This window comes from Bubalus kerabau, chromosome 1, assembly GCF_029407905.1.
Source record: "Bubalus kerabau isolate K-KA32 ecotype Philippines breed swamp buffalo chromosome 1, PCC_UOA_SB_1v2, whole genome shotgun sequence".
Classification (NCBI taxonomy): Eukaryota; Metazoa; Chordata; class Mammalia; order Artiodactyla; family Bovidae; genus Bubalus; species Bubalus kerabau.
Genome location: NC_073624.1, coordinates 187,267,045 through 187,284,573, shown reverse-complemented (window position 1 = coordinate 187,284,573; position 17,529 = coordinate 187,267,045). Strand labels below are relative to the sequence as shown.

At 43.3% G+C, this 17,529-nt stretch overlaps 1 protein-coding gene across 7 annotated transcripts in view; it reads left to right on the top strand.

Moving 5' to 3' along the window:
- SAFB (scaffold attachment factor B) overlaps positions 1-17,529 on the top strand; it is a 61,338-nt gene that overhangs the window by 31,172 nt on the left and 12,637 nt on the right. For 5 of the 7 annotated variants that reach the window (XM_055546716.1, XM_055546707.1, XM_055546727.1 and 2 more), the window contains 5 exons: positions 3,846-3,930; positions 13,730-13,794; positions 13,875-14,085; positions 14,906-14,964; positions 17,410-17,437. In XM_055546716.1, the coding sequence (XP_055402691.1) occupies positions 3,846-3,930; positions 13,730-13,794; positions 13,875-14,085; positions 14,906-14,964; positions 17,410-17,437 (448 nt within the window). Of the gene's footprint in view, positions 553-3,845; positions 3,931-13,729; positions 13,795-13,874; positions 14,086-14,905; positions 14,965-17,409; positions 17,438-17,529 lie in introns of all 7 variants that reach the window. The other 2 variants (XM_055546748.1, XM_055546736.1) reach the window with 1 other exon arrangement.

The following is a 17,529-nucleotide window of genomic DNA, read 5'->3' as shown; positions in this document are numbered from 1 at the left end:
TCCATTCCTCCCGCCCCGCTTTTTCCGGCCGCGCCTGCGCGACGGCCTGATCAAACTTAACAGCTCTGGCGGCAGGCCACAGCCGGCAGGCGGTGTGACCGCGGTACGCATGCGCCTCGGCCTTTCGCGGCGGGAGGCTGGCGAGTAGTAGTGCGCCGGCGTGCGTCCCTCCCAGGGCTGCCACCGCGCATGGGCAGACGCGGCCGGGAGCGTCGAACCCGCGCCGGATACGCCTGCGCAGAAGCGAGTCGCACAGGGGCGGCCGGAGCGGTTCCCTCGCAGGCGGCGCCATTTTGTGCTGAAAGCCGAGGTAAACCCGGCCGGGTTCTCTGTGAAGTAGTCGGCGGAGCCAGGGTCCCTGGAATGGCGGAGTCTCTGTCCGGCTTAGGCGATTCTGGTGCGGCGGGCGCAGCGGCTCTGAGCTCCGCCTCGTCGGAGACCGGGACGCGGCGCCTCACCGACCTTAGGGTGATCGATCTGCGGGCGGAGCTGAAAAAACGGAACCTGGATTCGAGCGGCAACAAGAGCGCTTTGATGGAACGGCTTAGAAAGGTAGAGCTGGGACCCTGCGGTGTGTGGGAGGTGGGCCGGGGAACCCCGGCGGCCGCTTCGGGGGGCCTCCTGGCCCCGGGGTCCGTTTGCGGCCTTCCCCGGGCCTGCCCCCGCTTCTCTTGAGGCCCGAGCGGGATCGCCGAGCCCCGGCGGGCCCAAGTTCAAAGCCCAGCGCTTCATCGGAGCGAGAACAGGAAAATCTCGACGCGAACGGGGGAAGTTCGAGGTGGCGGGTGACATGGGCCGAGGGCTTGTGTTATCCGCATCAGCCCCTGCTTTTTAGGGTTTCCTTCGGCTGCTTTCATCCCAATGTCTAAAAGTGAATGCGGAACCTGAAATCCTCGCTCCGCCGGGGGAGTCAGGGGACTCGGCCAAGGTCACTCGGCCGGGGAGGGGAGGTCGAGATTTGAACCCTGGCCGGGCGATTTTCTGAACGTGTGCTGGTTGCGGGGGCCTCCTCTGGGGCGAGAGATGCTGCCTAATCCGTTAGGGCCTAGAAGCCGAGAATAGGGGGGGTACTTTACGAAGTAACCGTATTAAAAGGGTATTTTATTGGGAGCGGGGTTGGGGGGAATGGCTTAGGGATTTGTCAGCACGGGCTCGGGGGCTCAGCCTGGAAGGGAAAGTGCTGTTTGTAATAAAGACCAGAAATGAAACCTACAGTTAGACTTAAGAACCTAAGGACTCTGCCAGTCTCCGTGACTCGATCTTGAGCGTGGAAGACATTTTAACTCTCTCTAGGCCTGTTTCTCCTTGTGTCCAAAAGAAAGAATTCTTTCGCGTTCGGATTAAGTAAGATGGCATAAAATGGGCTTGGCGTGCTGCCTGATACATGTGAACGCTTGAGGGGCAATCGCTGCCACAATTGACTGTTCTCTCTGTATCACTGTTTGGTGGGGGTGGTTTAGTCGGTAAATCGTGTCCGACTCTTGCGATCCCATGGACTGTGCCCGCCAGGCTCTTATGTCCATGGGATTCTCCAGGCAAGAATATTGGAGTGGGTTGCTATTTCCTTCTCCAGGGGATCTTCCCTACCCAGGAATGGAACCTGGGACTCCTGCATTGCAGGCACAGGATTTAACAACTGAGCTATGAGGAAAGCCCTAAACTCTTATAACAACTAGAGGTACCACTGTTTGGTATTTGCAGACTGGGGATTCTGACCCCTTCTTGCCAGGTGGGATTTTGAGGGATGCGTTTGAAAAGTAGGGAGTTAAGAATTTGTGCTCTTCCGCTTTCCTTGTGCTGTCTGATTCTGGTGAATTCTTTGTTTTACCGTCTCTCAACTCTTGTCCCAGGACTTCTCCTCTTGTGATCTCTAAGCCTTGTCACCTATCCTCCCCCCACCTTACTTCCCCAAGCAGTACAGTTTGTGACTCATTCCACCTTCTCTTGCCTCACAAACAGAGGATCAGGGTTTTATTTATTAATTTCTGTTTAGAGGAAGTGAGGGTAATTTTCTATTATCCGGTTGAGGAAGTTCAGGCTTGAGAGTGATGAGTTATTATGCCCCGAGTCAGTGGGGCATTTGTAACTCTAGTGTGTGTTTCTTTCACTGTGGATACTGACTCCCGTCTAACACGACAGGGCAGGCAGTTCACCACTGAAGTGTTTACCTGGAGAGTATGCAAGGAGGGGATGGTTGGCACCCAGGGACCTGTGATCCGTGTTACTAGCTTCAGGGCCTCCTGTCAACAAAGCCAAATTGGAGGGCTTTAGCCATTATTCCCCCAGATAATCCACAGGCCTTTGATGCTGATAGAGCATTGAACCTCCCTGTCAGGTTGGTGGTTGACACTGGTATGATCTCCACTAGGATCTCTGAGAGGAAAAATCCATCCCTTCTTGCTCTTCTATTAGGGATGTGCTCAAAATACACAAACACCATCAGTGTATACACCCATCTGCCACTCTGTCGGAGCAAGTCTGGAAGTAACTGGAATTCTTCTATTCTACTTCTGTCACAGAGTGTTTTGTCTCTTTTCTGGTTTATTTATTTTTGTAGAAAAGCAAAACAGGGAAAGGTGGAGACGACAGTCTTAATTTGGCAAGGCCTATAAGGATGACTCATAGCCTACGGTCCCCCTGGGGACGACCCTGTAAACACTACACCTAGAGACCATCTGAGAGGCAGAGTGGTTCACTTTCTGTCCGAGGTAGTTGTTTTCTGCTGCTGGTGGTCCGGAATCTTTTGTCTCCAGGCAGAGGGTAAGACACTTTCTGTTTGAGCCTTTCTTCATGCCAGGGCATAACTCCAAATCTTTCTTCTGGCTCTGGCTTCAGAGAAGAGGTTTTCTTTGTTCCTGGTACAGGTTAGGTGTGGAGCCCCCAAGCTTCATTCTGAACTTAGACTTTACCAAGCTAGAATACTCCTGAGAATCTTTGAGACTTCTGAAACTACTTACAAACAAAACAGCATTTGAAACTGATTTAAAAATAGAACATGGGTTCCCAAGACTATTCAGGAGAGAAAAGGTTTCCAAAAGTTAAAATCTGAGGCCTGGTGTCTGGGGATATCAGCATTGACAGGCTCAGTACATCTTCTTTTGTTTGTTTGTTTTGTGGCGGTTGGGGGTTTTTTGTTTCTTTCCTCCTGAGTGCCTCCTTAGTGGCCTGCACGGTGCTGAGCCAGCCTGGGAGCTGCTTAACTGAGCAACACAGTCTTGGGATGGGAGGCGGCACTCACTCAAAAATCCTTAGGGTTCTGTGTCCAATGAAGCAGGTCCCCTAGTGGTTGAGAGAAAGACCTTAGGAGTCAGAGATTCGTGAGGGATGAGGTAGTGCAATGTCCCACCATTGCACATCCCATATTCTGTCCAGATGGTGCTAATTCAGGCGTGGAATTGAGAGGGGATCAGGGAGGGTCTAATAACACATTGCTGAGTGACGTCATAGGTAATTAGCGAGTTTGCTTCTCCCTTTCTGAGTTCTTTTGGACCCAGGATTAGGATTTGTCAGATTGTGGTGATAATATTAAAAATAAGTCAGATGTCTGGTGAGTGCTTGCTTTATGTGACTAACAAGAATTTTCACAACAGCTTTCCAGGGTAAGAACTTTAATTAGTTCCTCATGCCAGAGTGAAAAACAAACTCGGAACAATTAAGTAAGCCTGCCTGAGACGGGGCAGCCAAAGTACGGTAGAATCTGTCTACCTCTGGGGCCCTTGCTGCAGCAGAAAGATGGAATGAATAGGTGGGGAGAGGCCCTTTCCAGATCAGTCCCCGAAGCTTCTGTGGAAGTCAAGTCTGTGTGCTGCCTTTTTGGGTGAACTTTTCTTTTCCCTTCCCTTTAGGCAATTGAAGATGAGGGAGGTAATCCTGATGAAATTGAAATTACCTCTGAAGGAAATAAGAAGACATCAAAGAGATCCAGCAAAGGTATGGAGGGTGATGCTAGGAACTTCTTTCAATCTGGCTTCCTCTGCTAATGTGCCTGTGGGCTGCCCTGTGAATCTTTGATGGACCTTGAATGAAGGTGTGCATTTTCTTTCAAGATCTCTCCAGTGTATTTTTGTTTCCATGGGCTTTGGGAAGTCTCAGCATGGAAGAGGTACTGACACCTTTACTTATTTTTTCTGTAGGTTTCTCGGCAGCTGTTGCTTATCCAGAGTCTTAACCGTCTTGAGGTAGAGAGTGTTTAGGAGTACTTGAGTCTCAGACCTATTGCTCTGACTTGTGGAAAATAACTTGCCTTTTAAATACCGCCTGGCCAAAACAGAGTTGTCACTTTTACAGATGCTGCCTTCGAAACTGCCTACCTCATAAAAGCCAGAGTCCACATGGCATTAATGACCCTCACCATTGCCCCAGATGGTCCCTTCCCACTTCCGCCCCTACCACCTTCCTCTATTACATCCACCTGCAGTCAGGTCCCAGACGTGTGGTTTACTCCACCCACTCCTCTTGCCCATCTGTCTGCATTTGAGTCCTAGTTCATCAAGAGACAACTTCTGATCTCACCAGTAGCAAGTCTTCTCTCCTTAGGTCCTCTGCACTGCCCTGGCCTGAGTTTCAATGCTGACATCATCCTGCCTTGTATCTTAATTAGGTTGTTGAGGACAGGGTTTGCTTCTTCATTGTCTTCTTTCCTACTAGTATTTACTCAATAAATTGAATTCCTAATTGAATTCAGTGACATTCAACTACGGTTTAAGAAAGAATCAGCTAAAACCGGGCAGTTGGGCCATCCTGAAAGTTCTCTGGGTAATTGAAAGTTTTATTCCTCAGGCCCCGAAATGAAATATTTTTACCTGGCCAGTGGTGAAGACCTGGGTGTGAAATGTCTGAGAGGCAGGCACCAATATGGACCACGCTTTGGTATATTAGTTCTGGGAGAATAGCAGTCAGTGTCATCACTTGGATGACGTCACTTGTGTGGCCCACGGTTTGTTGTACATTTTGACTTTGCCTAAGTCGATGTTTTTGCCAGGACAGAGTACTGAAAAATCAGAGAAAAACATTTATTGGGGCGGGTGGAGGGGGCGGGCGGGCAGAGGATATAGCCTGTGGAGTTTGTTTGTTTGTTTTTAAGAAAAAGAAATCCTTGTGTTAGGGTTTTTAGGAACACAAATTTGCATTAAATAAAGGAGACAATCCATTATTAAAAGTAGGCATATTTTCCCAGACTTTTCTGTTTGTCTACCGTTACCTAAAAACAAATGCGGAAAGATGTAACCAGAAACCAGTGTAGTTTTATCTTTCCATTAAAAAAAAATTCATACTACACACAACATCCTTTAATTTACTTTTTTCAATAATGCAGAAAATAAAAAGACCTCATTCTTTTAATGGTTTAAGTATTCGTCCTTTGTATTACAGTTGGGCTCCTCAGTTTTATCACTAGACTATTTGTTCCGGTTTTCAGCATGTCCATGTGCCAGTTACCTCTGCTGAAGCAATATATTTTTGTTAAGTGAGAGAAGTAGAATTCTGGGGTCAAAAGATATGTACATTTATTTTTAAAATAGTTACTAGCAAGTGGCTTTCCAACAGGCTCTACTGGTTAATAACTACCAACATGGACAGGTACCTGTTACTTTGAATTCTTGCTTAATGCTAAATATTATTTTCCTTGTATTTGTCTGAATTTCTCCACAGGTAAAGTGTCCATTTACACTCCTTCACAGATTAGAAAATTTCTGATAATTGGCTATCTATATTTTCTCAATTGTCTCTTCATGCCCTTTGCTCATTTTGATGCTTGTCTCACTTTTGAGAGTGCTTGCTCTGTAAAATGTCAATTGTTTTTTTCCCAGTCTTTCATTTGACTTAACTAGTTTGTTTTGACTTAATTAATTTGTGATGTTTTTGTCTTTCAAGTTTTAATCTTTAATACAGGCAATGCCGTTAACCTGTTTTATTTGGTTTTAGATTTTATATTGTATTTTAAAAAGCAGTCCTTTGCTTTAAAATTACTTTTTTAAGAAATCTGCATTGCAGAGTAGTATTTATAGTTTTATTTTGAGTTCATTTGGAATTTACTTTTGTATATGATGTGAAGTTAAATAGTGATCAGAATAATGGGATTTTTAAAATATTTATTACTTATTTATTTGGATGTACCAGGTCCTTATTGCAGCATGTGGGATCTAGTTCCCTGAACAGGGATCGATCCTGGGTCCCCCGCATTGAGGGTGTGGAGTCTTAGCCACTGGACCTCCAGGGAAGTCCCAGTGTGATACATTTCTGCTAAATCCCTAGTGCTCTTGCCCAGTCATAATCCCTGCTTGTCCCTCAGGTGGGGAGCGGAGGGAGAATAGTTACTTTGACCGTAGATGATTAGTTTTGCCTGTTCTGAGACTTTATGGGAAGTAGAACCATTCAAAGCAAAAAAACTGGGCATGGGTTTTTGCACTGTGTGGCTTCTGGAATCTTAGTTCTCTGACCAGGGATTAAGCCTAGGCCCTAGGCAGTGAGCTCATAGAGTCCTAACCACTGGACTGCCAGGAATTCCCAATACAAACTCTTTTCTGTCTGGTTTCTTAGATGCTTGCAGTCATTCTATTCTGAAGTTTTACAGTACTTTTTGATATTCAATAGGACTAGTTTATAAGTTCTCTTGAATTATTTTACAACTGCCTTATTAAATTTTATTAAGATTTTTACTGAAAATAAGAGGTTTTTCTTCTGTTCAGTTTGAACAAACTCAAAATACTTTGAAATCTGATGGTTTTAATCAGAATCCTAGAAAGCTTCCAAACTAGTTTTATACCAAAACTTTGTTTAATAGATCATTTAAAGTAATTTAACTAGAAAAGCAAAGCAATGGCACCCCACTCCAGTACTCTTGCCTGGAAAATCCCATGGACAGAGGAGCCTGGTAGTCTGCAGTCCATGGGGTTGCTAAGAGTTGGACACGACTGAGTGACTTCACTTTCACTTTTCACTTTCCTGCATTGGAGAAGTAAATGGCAACCCACTCCAGTGTTCTTACCTGGAGAATCCCAGGGAAAGGGGAGCCTGGTGGGCTGCCGTCTCTGGGGTCACACAGAGTTGGACACGACTGAAGCGACTTAGCAGTAGCAGCAGCATATTTTTAAGCAATCAGATACATTTTAATAATTGGCAAAATTTTGACTAGATGCTTCACAAGAGAATATAAGTAAATGGCCACTGACCACATCAACTGACCACATAACAAAATTGTTATGTTTAGCTATCAAGGAAATGAAAATTAAAATGATTAGAAATACTAGAAAACAACTATTAAAATGGCAAAGACATAGAAAAACAAACTTCCCATACACTGCTGTGGAATATATAAAATGATACAATTATTTTGGGAGAAAAATTGACACATAAAAGTTTTTAAAAATTCAACTAAAATATTAATACATCCTAAATTATTCCGTTCCTGTGTCTTTAGCCAAAATAAATGAAAGCATGGATCCACAAAAACTTAGAATATGAATGTACAGTGTATCTTTTTTTGGGAGACATAATTTCATGCTTAGAAAAGATACAAGAAAAATACAAGAAATTTTCATAAATTCTCACCCAGATTCCCGAAATGCTATCATTTTAATACATTTGTCTTATCCTTTTCTTTCTAGAGAGAGGGAGGGGAGGGGAGGAGGGAGAAAGAAAAGGATAAAACAAATGTAATACATATGTATTTTTTCCTTTTCCCCTGAACTGTTTCAGAATAAGTTGCAAGTATGTGCCTCTTTGCTCCTATATACTACAGTATTTTCTAAAAGCAAGGATATTACATAACTATGTACGTAGTTAACCAAAATCAAGAAATTAATATTGGAACAATGCTGTTATCTAAGCTTAGACCTTATTTAATCATTTATTCCAGTAATGTTCTTCATAACTCAGAAGAAAGAAATTCTAGGGTCTTTTGCTTTCAGTTGTCATGGCACATCTTTTTGCTGTCCTTTAATCTACAACGGTTCCCAAGCCTTTGTTTGTATTTGTGACATTACCATTTTCTGAAGAGCACAGGCCACTTATTTTGAAGCCTGTTTTTCAGTTTGGGTTTATTGCGGGGTATTTCTGGTGTTTTTTTTCCTCCCCTCATGATTAGGTTCAAATCACACACTTTTGTCAGAAATACCACTGGAAGTGTTATTTTTCCTCTGTTGTTATTTGTCCTCCTTAGAGGCACAGCCTGACAATTCGGGCAGGTACCTCGAGGTGGTATTGGTTGGGTGTTTCTCCACAGGAGAGTCTGTAATTGTATCTATAGGGAGGATATTCAGAGACTTAAAAATACCACCTTTCACCCTCCACTAGTGTCAGCATTCCACTGAGTTGTCCAGTGGTGATTTTCTAAATTCATCATTCCATCTCTAGTGCTGGATTTCTGCCATAAGAGCTAGTAGCTTGCACTTCTCCCCCACTTATCAGTGTGAACTTAGAGATTCCTATTCAGTAGGTGATAAGCCTTTGTGATTATTATTTATTTTGATGTTCAGATTCTCCCTATGAGACTCCTGCAAGCTGGCCCCAGTATCTTCTTAACATGTTCACATCACTCTTTGAACACTTTCTGGCACAAGAGGGTGCTCAGTGTCTGTTCACTTTGCCTGCCCTGCACTGGGAATCAGCCATCTCTTCCAGGCGCCCTTCTTCGTTTTTGCAGAGTGCTAGTGTACTCTTTGCTGAAGTGAAAGTTGCTCAGTCGTGTCCAGCTTTTTGCAGTCCTATGGACTGTAGCCTGCCAGGCTCCTCCGTCCATGGAATTCTCCAGGCCAGAATACTGGTCTGGGTGGCTGTTCCCTTCTCCAGGGATCTTCCCAACCCAGGGATGGAACCCAGGTCTCCTGCGTTGCAGGCAGATTCTTTACCATCTGAGCCACCAGGGAAGCCCATAGAAGCGAGTGGGTTGCCATGCCCTCCTCCAGGGGATCTTCCCAACCCAGGGCTTGAACCCAGGTCTCCCACATTGCAGGCAGATTCTTTACCAACTGAGCCACCAGGGAACCCCAAGACTACTGGATTGGGTAACCTATCCCTTCTCCAGGGGATCTTCCCAATCCAGGAAATGAACTGGGGTCTCCTGAATTGCAGGCGAGGCTTTACCATGGAAGCCCTACTCTTTGCTGCTACTACTGCTGAGTCGTTTCAGTTGTGTCCAACTCTGTGAGACCCCATAGACGGCAGCCCACCAGGCTCCCCATCCCTGGGATTCTCCAGGCAAGAACACTGGAGTGGGTTGCCATTTCCTTCTCCAGTGCATGAAAGTGAAAGTGAAGTTGCTCAGTCGTGTCCGACTCCTAGCGATCCCATGGACTGCAGCCCACCAGGCCCCTCCGTCCATGGGATTTTCCAGGCAAGAGTACTAGAGTGGGGTGCCATTGCATTGACTTTGCTGCAGGTGTCAAATTCTTGGTCACTGCTGGGTCTCTAAGGTCCTTTAGTCTTCATGTACCTCATGAAATTAAATACTAGTGAAGCAATCCAAAATGAGCCATTGACAGCTTAAGAAATGTTGGGGGGTGGGAATGGCTAATATGAACAATGCACTTGCAAAACTTGCTAACTGGTTTTAATTGTCTGCTTTGTTTTTGATATGCCAATGAAACATCATTTTCAAGTCAAAGACTTAAGGTATTGCCACAGGACATTAAAAATAGATACAGTATTCTCAAGTAATAGGTAAAGCTACAAGGAACTATTTAAGTAGTGTGACATAACTAATTTTGAGAAAGTTTTCCTAGATATGATGACTTGATAGCATAAGGTTCTCAATTCCCCTCAAAGTAACCTAAAAGACCTTTGAGATTTGTCTGTTCTAATATTCATCAAAAAGAAAATACAGAAGAATAACTCAAATTGAAAAACTGTTGCATTCTTGCTCTCATTTTAATGGTAAAATATTAAGATTTTCTTAATGAAAGATACCATAAATAGATATAATTGGGAGAAAATTTTACAGCATATAAACATCCACAAAGCATTCAATATTCCTACGAATTAATAAGAAAATAGCCAATTGAGTTCAGAAAAGAGACCTCCCGGGTGGCTCAGACGGTAATGAATCTGCCTGCAATGCAGGAGACCTGGGTTTAGTCCCTGGGTTGGGAAGATCCCTGGAGAAGGAAATGGCAACCCACTCCAGTATTCTTTCCTGGGAAATCCCATGGACAGAGGAGCCTGGCAGTCTACAGTCCACGAGGTCACATGAGTCAGACACAGCTAAGCAGCTAACACTTCCCCTTCATTTTCATGAATAAACAGGTCACAGATAAAAGAAAAAACAAGGCCTATATACAAAAAAGAAAAATTCTTGAAGGAAAGCAAATAAAAATAATAATCACAATATCATTTTTGCCAATTACACTGGTAAACAGGTACATAATTCTCAATATTCCACATTGACAAGGGTGTGAGGAAGTGAGTAGGTATTGGAAATGGTAAATTAATAAAGCTGCTTTCTGGACAGGGGTGACCAAACTGAAACTAACCGTGGAGGTGAGTCAACGTATAGGGCAAGACAATTTTCCAAGGCCTTTATTAACAGAAGCAAGTTACAGAATATATATATATATATACAGTGTGATTCCTTTACATAACAAGTTCATTTCCACTTGAATGGTATTTGTGTAAATCCACAAGATGTTTTCAGGGGCCACCAAGCTGACAACAATGGTTACCTCTTAGAAGTGCAACAGGGAGAAGGGAAAAGAACTTTTTACATGAAATACATGAATTTTTCATATATTTATGAGGGTGGATCTTTTACTGCTGCTGCTGCTAAGTCACTTCATTCGTGTCCGACTCGGTGCAACCCCATGGACTGCAGCCTTCCAGGCTCCTCCGTCCATGGGATTTTCCAGGCAAGAGGACTGGAGTGGGGTTCCATTGCCTTCTCTGGATCTTTTACTAGTAAAGTGAAATTTACTGTGAAGTGGTGAGAATCTTCTAATGAGTATACTTGTGTGAATGTATTTGTGTAATCAAATTTTTTTAAATACCTGCCCACATGCAGCCAGCTACACTGGGTCCTGGGGGAGTTCCCAGCAGGAGTCTGCGGAGAGGTCTAACAGTTGAATTGGACATTCTCCCTGAAGTAGAAGCTTAATGGGGGAAAGAAATGGAAATCCCAGGCAAGGGGGCTGGGAGAAAGTTTCGGAGACAAGAACTGTGAGGCTGCATGGGTCTGTGGTTTGGAGATTGCAAATGTGGGAGGCCTTTTTACTCTTTGGAGGAAGAATTTGAGGGGTGCCTTTTCTCTTAGTAGTACCAAAAACAGTTGCTTTAGTTTTTGCCACAGTGGTATTTCTCATTCACATTAATTTTGGATTCATTGAGACACATTGTTTTTCATCTTTGGAAAGCAGGGTATCTTTGCCAAATAGTGATTGTTGGTTAGCATCCCGATGGGGGTGTGCTTTCCATAGTGAAGAGTGGATGTTCTTAGGACTGCACGTCCTCTTGACATTGCTTGTTAGGGCATTTCTTACCTGGGAGAATTCTCCCCTGGGAGGGCTTCAGGCTGCAGTGTACCTGTGTGTACTAGTTGAAGTGAGATCTGGATCTGCCTGATGAAAACCTGCTGCCTTTCTTGTGAAAGGGAGAAAGACAGTAGAAAGGGTGGCAAGTTTCTGGTAGTCTACTTAGATTTTTCCTACTAACTCAATGGAATTGGGCAAAAGCCAATGTGCATATTCTAGAATGGTACGAGTCTGTGGAAATGTTGCTGGTGTATCTTCGTAGCATATTTATAAAGACCACTGGGTTGAGTTCCAGACATTTTTGAAGCTCAAGGCATGTTTTGCCATAGGATACTGAGGTTCCCAGCCAACTACTAAGGCTGTTTGCAATTAAAATATTTCTGGGGGGATAAAAAATTCGGAAAACATGAGTGAAGTTAGAATATGGAAAAATCAAGTAACACATGGTATAAGAAAATTCTAAAGTCTGAATTATGGTACAAATGATTGTTGTTAATCCTTAAGTCATCCTGTTTCTTTGCAACCCCATAGAATGCACCAAGTCAGGCTTGCTTGTCCTTCACTATCTCCCAGAGTTTGGTCAAATCCTTGTCCAGTGAGTCAGTGATGCTGTCAAATGATCTCATGCTCTGCCGCCCTCTTCTCCTTTGCCCTCAGTCTTTACCAGCTTTTCCAATGAGTTGGCTCTTCACATCAGGTGGCCAAGGTATTGGAGCTTTAGCATCAGTCCTTCCAGTGATTATTCAGGCTTGATTCCCTTTAGGATTGACTGGTTTGATCTCCTTGCAGTCCAAGGACATCTCAAGAGTCTTCTCCAGCACCACAGTTCAAAAGCATCATTTTTTCGGCCCTCAGTCTGCTTTATGGTGCAACTCTCAGTTCTGTATGTACATGACTACTGGAAAAAACCATAGCTTTTACTAATTGGACCTTTGTGTGCAAAGTGATGTCTTACTAGATAAATACTTAGTACCTAAGAGATTCATCTTTAATTGGGAGAAAAATGGTGCTTCCCAGGTGGCTCAGTGGTAAAGAATCCACTTGCCAATAGACGCAGACATAGAGGGTAAAGGAGAAGAGGAAAACAGTGAGATGAAGGGAGAGAGTAGCATGGAAGCATATACACTAATGTATGTAAATAGATTGCTGCTGGGAATTTACTGTATGACTCAAGGAACTCAAACTGAGGCTCTGTAATAACCTAGATGGGAGGGGACATATGTACACCTGTGGTTAATTCATGTTAATGTATGATAGAAATCAAAATGGTAAAGCAATCATCAGTCAATTAAAAATAAATATTAAAAAAAAAAAAGAATCCACCTGCCAGTGCAGGAGATGCGGGTTCAGTCTCAGTTGGGAAGATCCCCTGAAGTAGGAAATGGCAACCCACTCAAGTATCCTTCCCTGAAGATCACATGGACAGAGAGGCTTGGTGGCCTCAGTCCATAGGGTCGCACACGACTGTGGACATACTCACACAAACCATATAATGCTATGAAAGAATATAGAAAGCTATTCACAAGGTAGTAAGTGAAAGGATTATAAAATGGCAGCACAATTTTTAAAAGAGTATTTGTATGTTCGTAGCACAGTATGGAAGGATATCCCTGGCCCACTGTATGATAGCTCCAGGACTAACTTTTAGATGGTAAAATTCTGAAAGGCATTTACTTTCTTTTTGCTTTTCTGTGTTTTCCTTTTATGTAGTTGTCTCTGGGTAAAGATGTTCCACGTTCCACCAAAAAGCAGCAAATATGATCTTTTTGATTTTTTTGGTTTGTGTGGCTTTTTGTTAGTTTGGGTTTTGTTTGGTTTTTGTAATGCCAGGCTTGTGGGATCTTAGTTCACCTACCAAGTTTTGAACCTGAAACATCTGTAGTAAAACACAGATGCTAACGACTGGAATTCCAGGGAATTCCCCACAGCAGCACATTTGTATGAGATACTCTTCTCCCCATAACCAAAGCCACTTAACATGACGGGCAGGCCTGGAAAAAGTGTGGTTGCTTCCACCTTATTAAGAATCCATTTCTAGTGCCTCATACTTGCACAGCTAGTTAATAAGAACAGAACCACTTCTACTAGGGGTTGTAGGGAACTCCCTTATCCAGATTGGATATAACTATTCCTGGATTACTGTGTTCTTAAACGGAGAAGTCCCACAGGTGTTTTAGGTTGTCTTTCTGTAGTGCTTAGGGTGTATAAAAGTGAAACTTGTCACTTCGGAAAAATACATATCTTTGATCTCACACTATAAATTATTCCTCCAGGGCGCAAACCAGAAGAAGAGGGTGTGGAAGATAATGGGCTAGAGGAAAATTCTGGGGATGGACAGGTACGTGAACCTCGTCAGTGATCAGCTCCGTACGTGGACCAGGGCTTGTCATCTGATGCTTGTATTTTTCTTTATCACAGGAGGATGTTGAGACCAGTTTGGAGAACTTACAGGACATTGACATGATGGATATCAGTGTGTTGGATGAAGCAGAGATTGATAACGGGAGTGTTGCAGACTGTGTGGAAGATGATGATGCTGAAAACCTCCAGGAGTCCCTGTCTGACAGTAGAGAGCTTGTGGAGGGGGAGATGAAAGAGCTTCCAGAACAGCTTCAAGAACATGCTGTAGGTACCTCGGCACGGTCTCTAGGATATACCCTAAATGTAAAAATTCCTCAAACAGCGTAACAGATAGTAACTAAATTTAGAATTATGTTCTTTTAATGCCATTTCAGTACAATATTTGGCTCATCCATTCACATCACAGATGAGTCTGAAAAGGCACACTTTGCTTCATTGAAAAATGGTGTCTTGTGAGGAATAATTGTATCTGCTCTCCATTTGAATAGTGCGACATTAAGCATCTTGAGGACACTATTCTAGCCTTCTTGTTATAGGAGATTACTCTGTGATGTAATAGCTGTGATGTCTGAAATACCAAAACAGTTGGAAAGTTGGTCTTTTGCTGTCATTGGATTGGTACCCCCCCTAGTCAGTCTTCGAATACTGTGGCCTTGTTTTTAAAGCCTTAGCTTTTATTGTGTTAGGATGAAATCCAGGGCACAATACAATTATGATGAGTATTAGTTACTGAATTCTGTCTGCCAGACATTAGGCATTAGTTCCTTTCATCCTGTTAACCACAGATATATAGCTGCTATTTTGCCCATTTTTCATTTGGAAAAATAGGGGGGTAAAAAGGTACAGGGTAAATATCTCCAGGCAGTAGCTCATGAGAATAAGAATGAAAGCCAAGGTAATTCCAGATTCGATACACTTAACTCATACACTGCGTTTTCTCATGCCGTTAATTCAGTGGATTGTTATTTCCAAAAGGATGAATGTTTCTCAGGTAGACAGAAAAGGCGATTAAAAAATAGAAGCCCTGAGACATCTTTGAAGGCATTTCTGTTATTGTAAATTTTGTTCTCCGTTTATTTTACAGGTAGAGGATAAAGAAAGTATAAACAATTTAGATACTTCATCATCTGACTTCACTATATTACAGGTAAATTGTTGTATGGCTCAATAATTTTAAAATGAAAGGTTATACTACAGTTTCTGGAATCCACTTCTGATACAGTCCCCACTAAAAGTCACTGCAAGGTCTGTTTCCTTTTTTGGCCTACTAGAGGGAGTTGTGCTTTCAACTTTCCTGAATAGAACGTGCCTGTTGAGAACTGCTCATTGTTTCGGCTTGGGACTTTTGGGGGGCTCTTGTTAGTTTGATGAGTAACAGATCAAACCATGGGGGTCTGTCCCGGAGGGCCTCCTCTGCAGCAGAGGTACTCCTAGGTGAGACATGAGACTGCAAAGGCAGCGCCCCTTCCCCAGGACAGAAGAATGGGGCTCGGACAACGGTGCAGGAGGGTGCGGTGGGGTGGCCACAGCACTGACGTCATAGCTGGGAAAGATAGGTTCTGATTTTCCTTTTGGGAAGTTTGTCCTCAAAAAGTACACAGAGTTCTCTTGATTGTAGCATCTTGGCTATCACACACAGGTTAAACTACCACCTGTGTTAAAAGTTAAATGAGAACAAATAAGATGTGGGTAAACTTTTAGGTATAGTTTGCACTAATATGGATCTTAAGTTTCCTTTTACTTTTTCTGTCAGCCGATGTTGGTTTAAACTGTTGAAATAAACCTGACTATCTGATTTTCAGAACGGTTTTGAGGAAATGAAAAAAAGGCTTATGCCAGTCCTTGTTTTTTTTATTGTTTTAATAATGTAACTTATGCTGATTAATTGGAAACCATCTTTCAGAAACCACCTTCATTTCTTTCTGCCAGACAGGCCGGGTGTGTTATTAGTGAGCCACAAGCCAGCCTCCAGGAGGGTACAGATCGCAAGAGAACTTGGTGAAACTTGGTTCACCATTCGGATTGATGTCTCTCCAGCTGCAGAGACAAAGCCTGTTCTGACTCAGAAAGGAAAGGAGGAGCAGGCTTATTTTCTTGAGTGTCTCCTCAGGTTTAACAGTCCTGTGTACATTGTCTGGTCAGGACAGTACATACAGCCCCTTTCAGAGACAAATAGGAATGTATATGTTTTTGTCTAGGGAAAGTTAAGACAGAATCGTTCTGCCTAAAATGATTGTTTCCTTCCGTGTAGAATCTTTAATTCCCAGCATGAAATGGGGAAAAAAAAAAACTTGATTACCAGTAAATGAAATTGTTATAAAAGTGACCCATTTTCTAGGGCTCCCCAGGATGGCAGGTCACTGCCCAATGGACTGTGCCAGCCATTCATGTGCATGTAACTTACACGCTAAGCACCTGTGGTGTCTCATGCACGAGGAGAGAGGTTGGTTGCCATCCTCCCTGTGTATAAACAGAACGATGGGTGGGCCTGACTGATAAAGGGACTCAAGTCACACAGCCATGGCTCAGATCTTGGCTCTGCTGTATGTCCTTGAGCAAATTTGTGAACCACAGTGTGCCTGACTCCTGATCTTTGAAAAGAAGGATGGTACTAATAGAACCAACCTGCTAGGGCTGTGTGGTGATTGGTTAATATATGTCTATGTAAAGTGCTTAAATTTCTGCCTGGAACCTAGACTGCTTATCAGAATTGTCTAGAATTCTAGAATGTTGTCCCTTAAACAAAGAGAACACAGGGGCCAGTGACCACACGTTGTAAGTCCCTTCCTTTAGTTGGGCAGGCTTTCTGTGAGCACATGGTCCCTGCACTAAATGTGTAGGACTTGGCCTGATGTGGGGTGAGGTACAGATGAGCCTGTTGCGGAGGAGGTAGGAATGGGGGTAGTAAAATCAAGCGCTGATGTTGGTGAGGGGTAACAGTGGTATGACTTGACAACAGCTTCCTGGGAAGGGCTTGAAGGATGTTGAAGAATTAGATCTGGCTTGCTGGATTGTTGATTGGAAGAGATAAGGAAGAAGGTACATGGGATACTGTAGGGACTCGATTGACCAGGTAGGTGGGCATGTGTGTGTTGTGAGTCCACTGTGCACAGGTAGAACATGGGTCAAGTCACCCATGCCTTCTTCCCTTTGATCTTTGGAATTTTTGGAAACTAATACTGCATTAGTGAGAAATGATTATCTGGTATAATGTGTCTGGTATTCTGCTAGACAATAAAAGTATAAAACTAAAGCACAGCTATCCAGGCATTTAAGACAGTTGAAAAAGACAGCCATGTGATGGGTTCCTCACCATTAAAAGTGATAATGTTGCCAGGCGCTGGGAAATGCAGTAAAGCACAGGACTACAGTAAACACGGAAACAGTTCCCTGGGTCCGAGGTGGATGAAGTGCGGTACCAACTCCCCTGCAGGCTCTTGCCTGAAACAAGCAGGTTCCTTCGCCTGTTGCATTTGTGAGGTTCCTTGTCTGTGTTTTTAAAAATTCCCTTCTTAGTTGTTATACTTTGGGGTGTAAATAAATTCTAAGTTTCATCCATCTGGCACAATTTTATTTATGTTTTTTGTTGCAGGAAATTGAAGAACCGTCCTTGGAGCCAGGTACTGTTAAATGAAAAACTTAGCAACGGGGTTTGGAATCATTCTAGTTTTCCGCCTTCTCTGTTTGAATTCTTTAATATTAAAGTTATCTT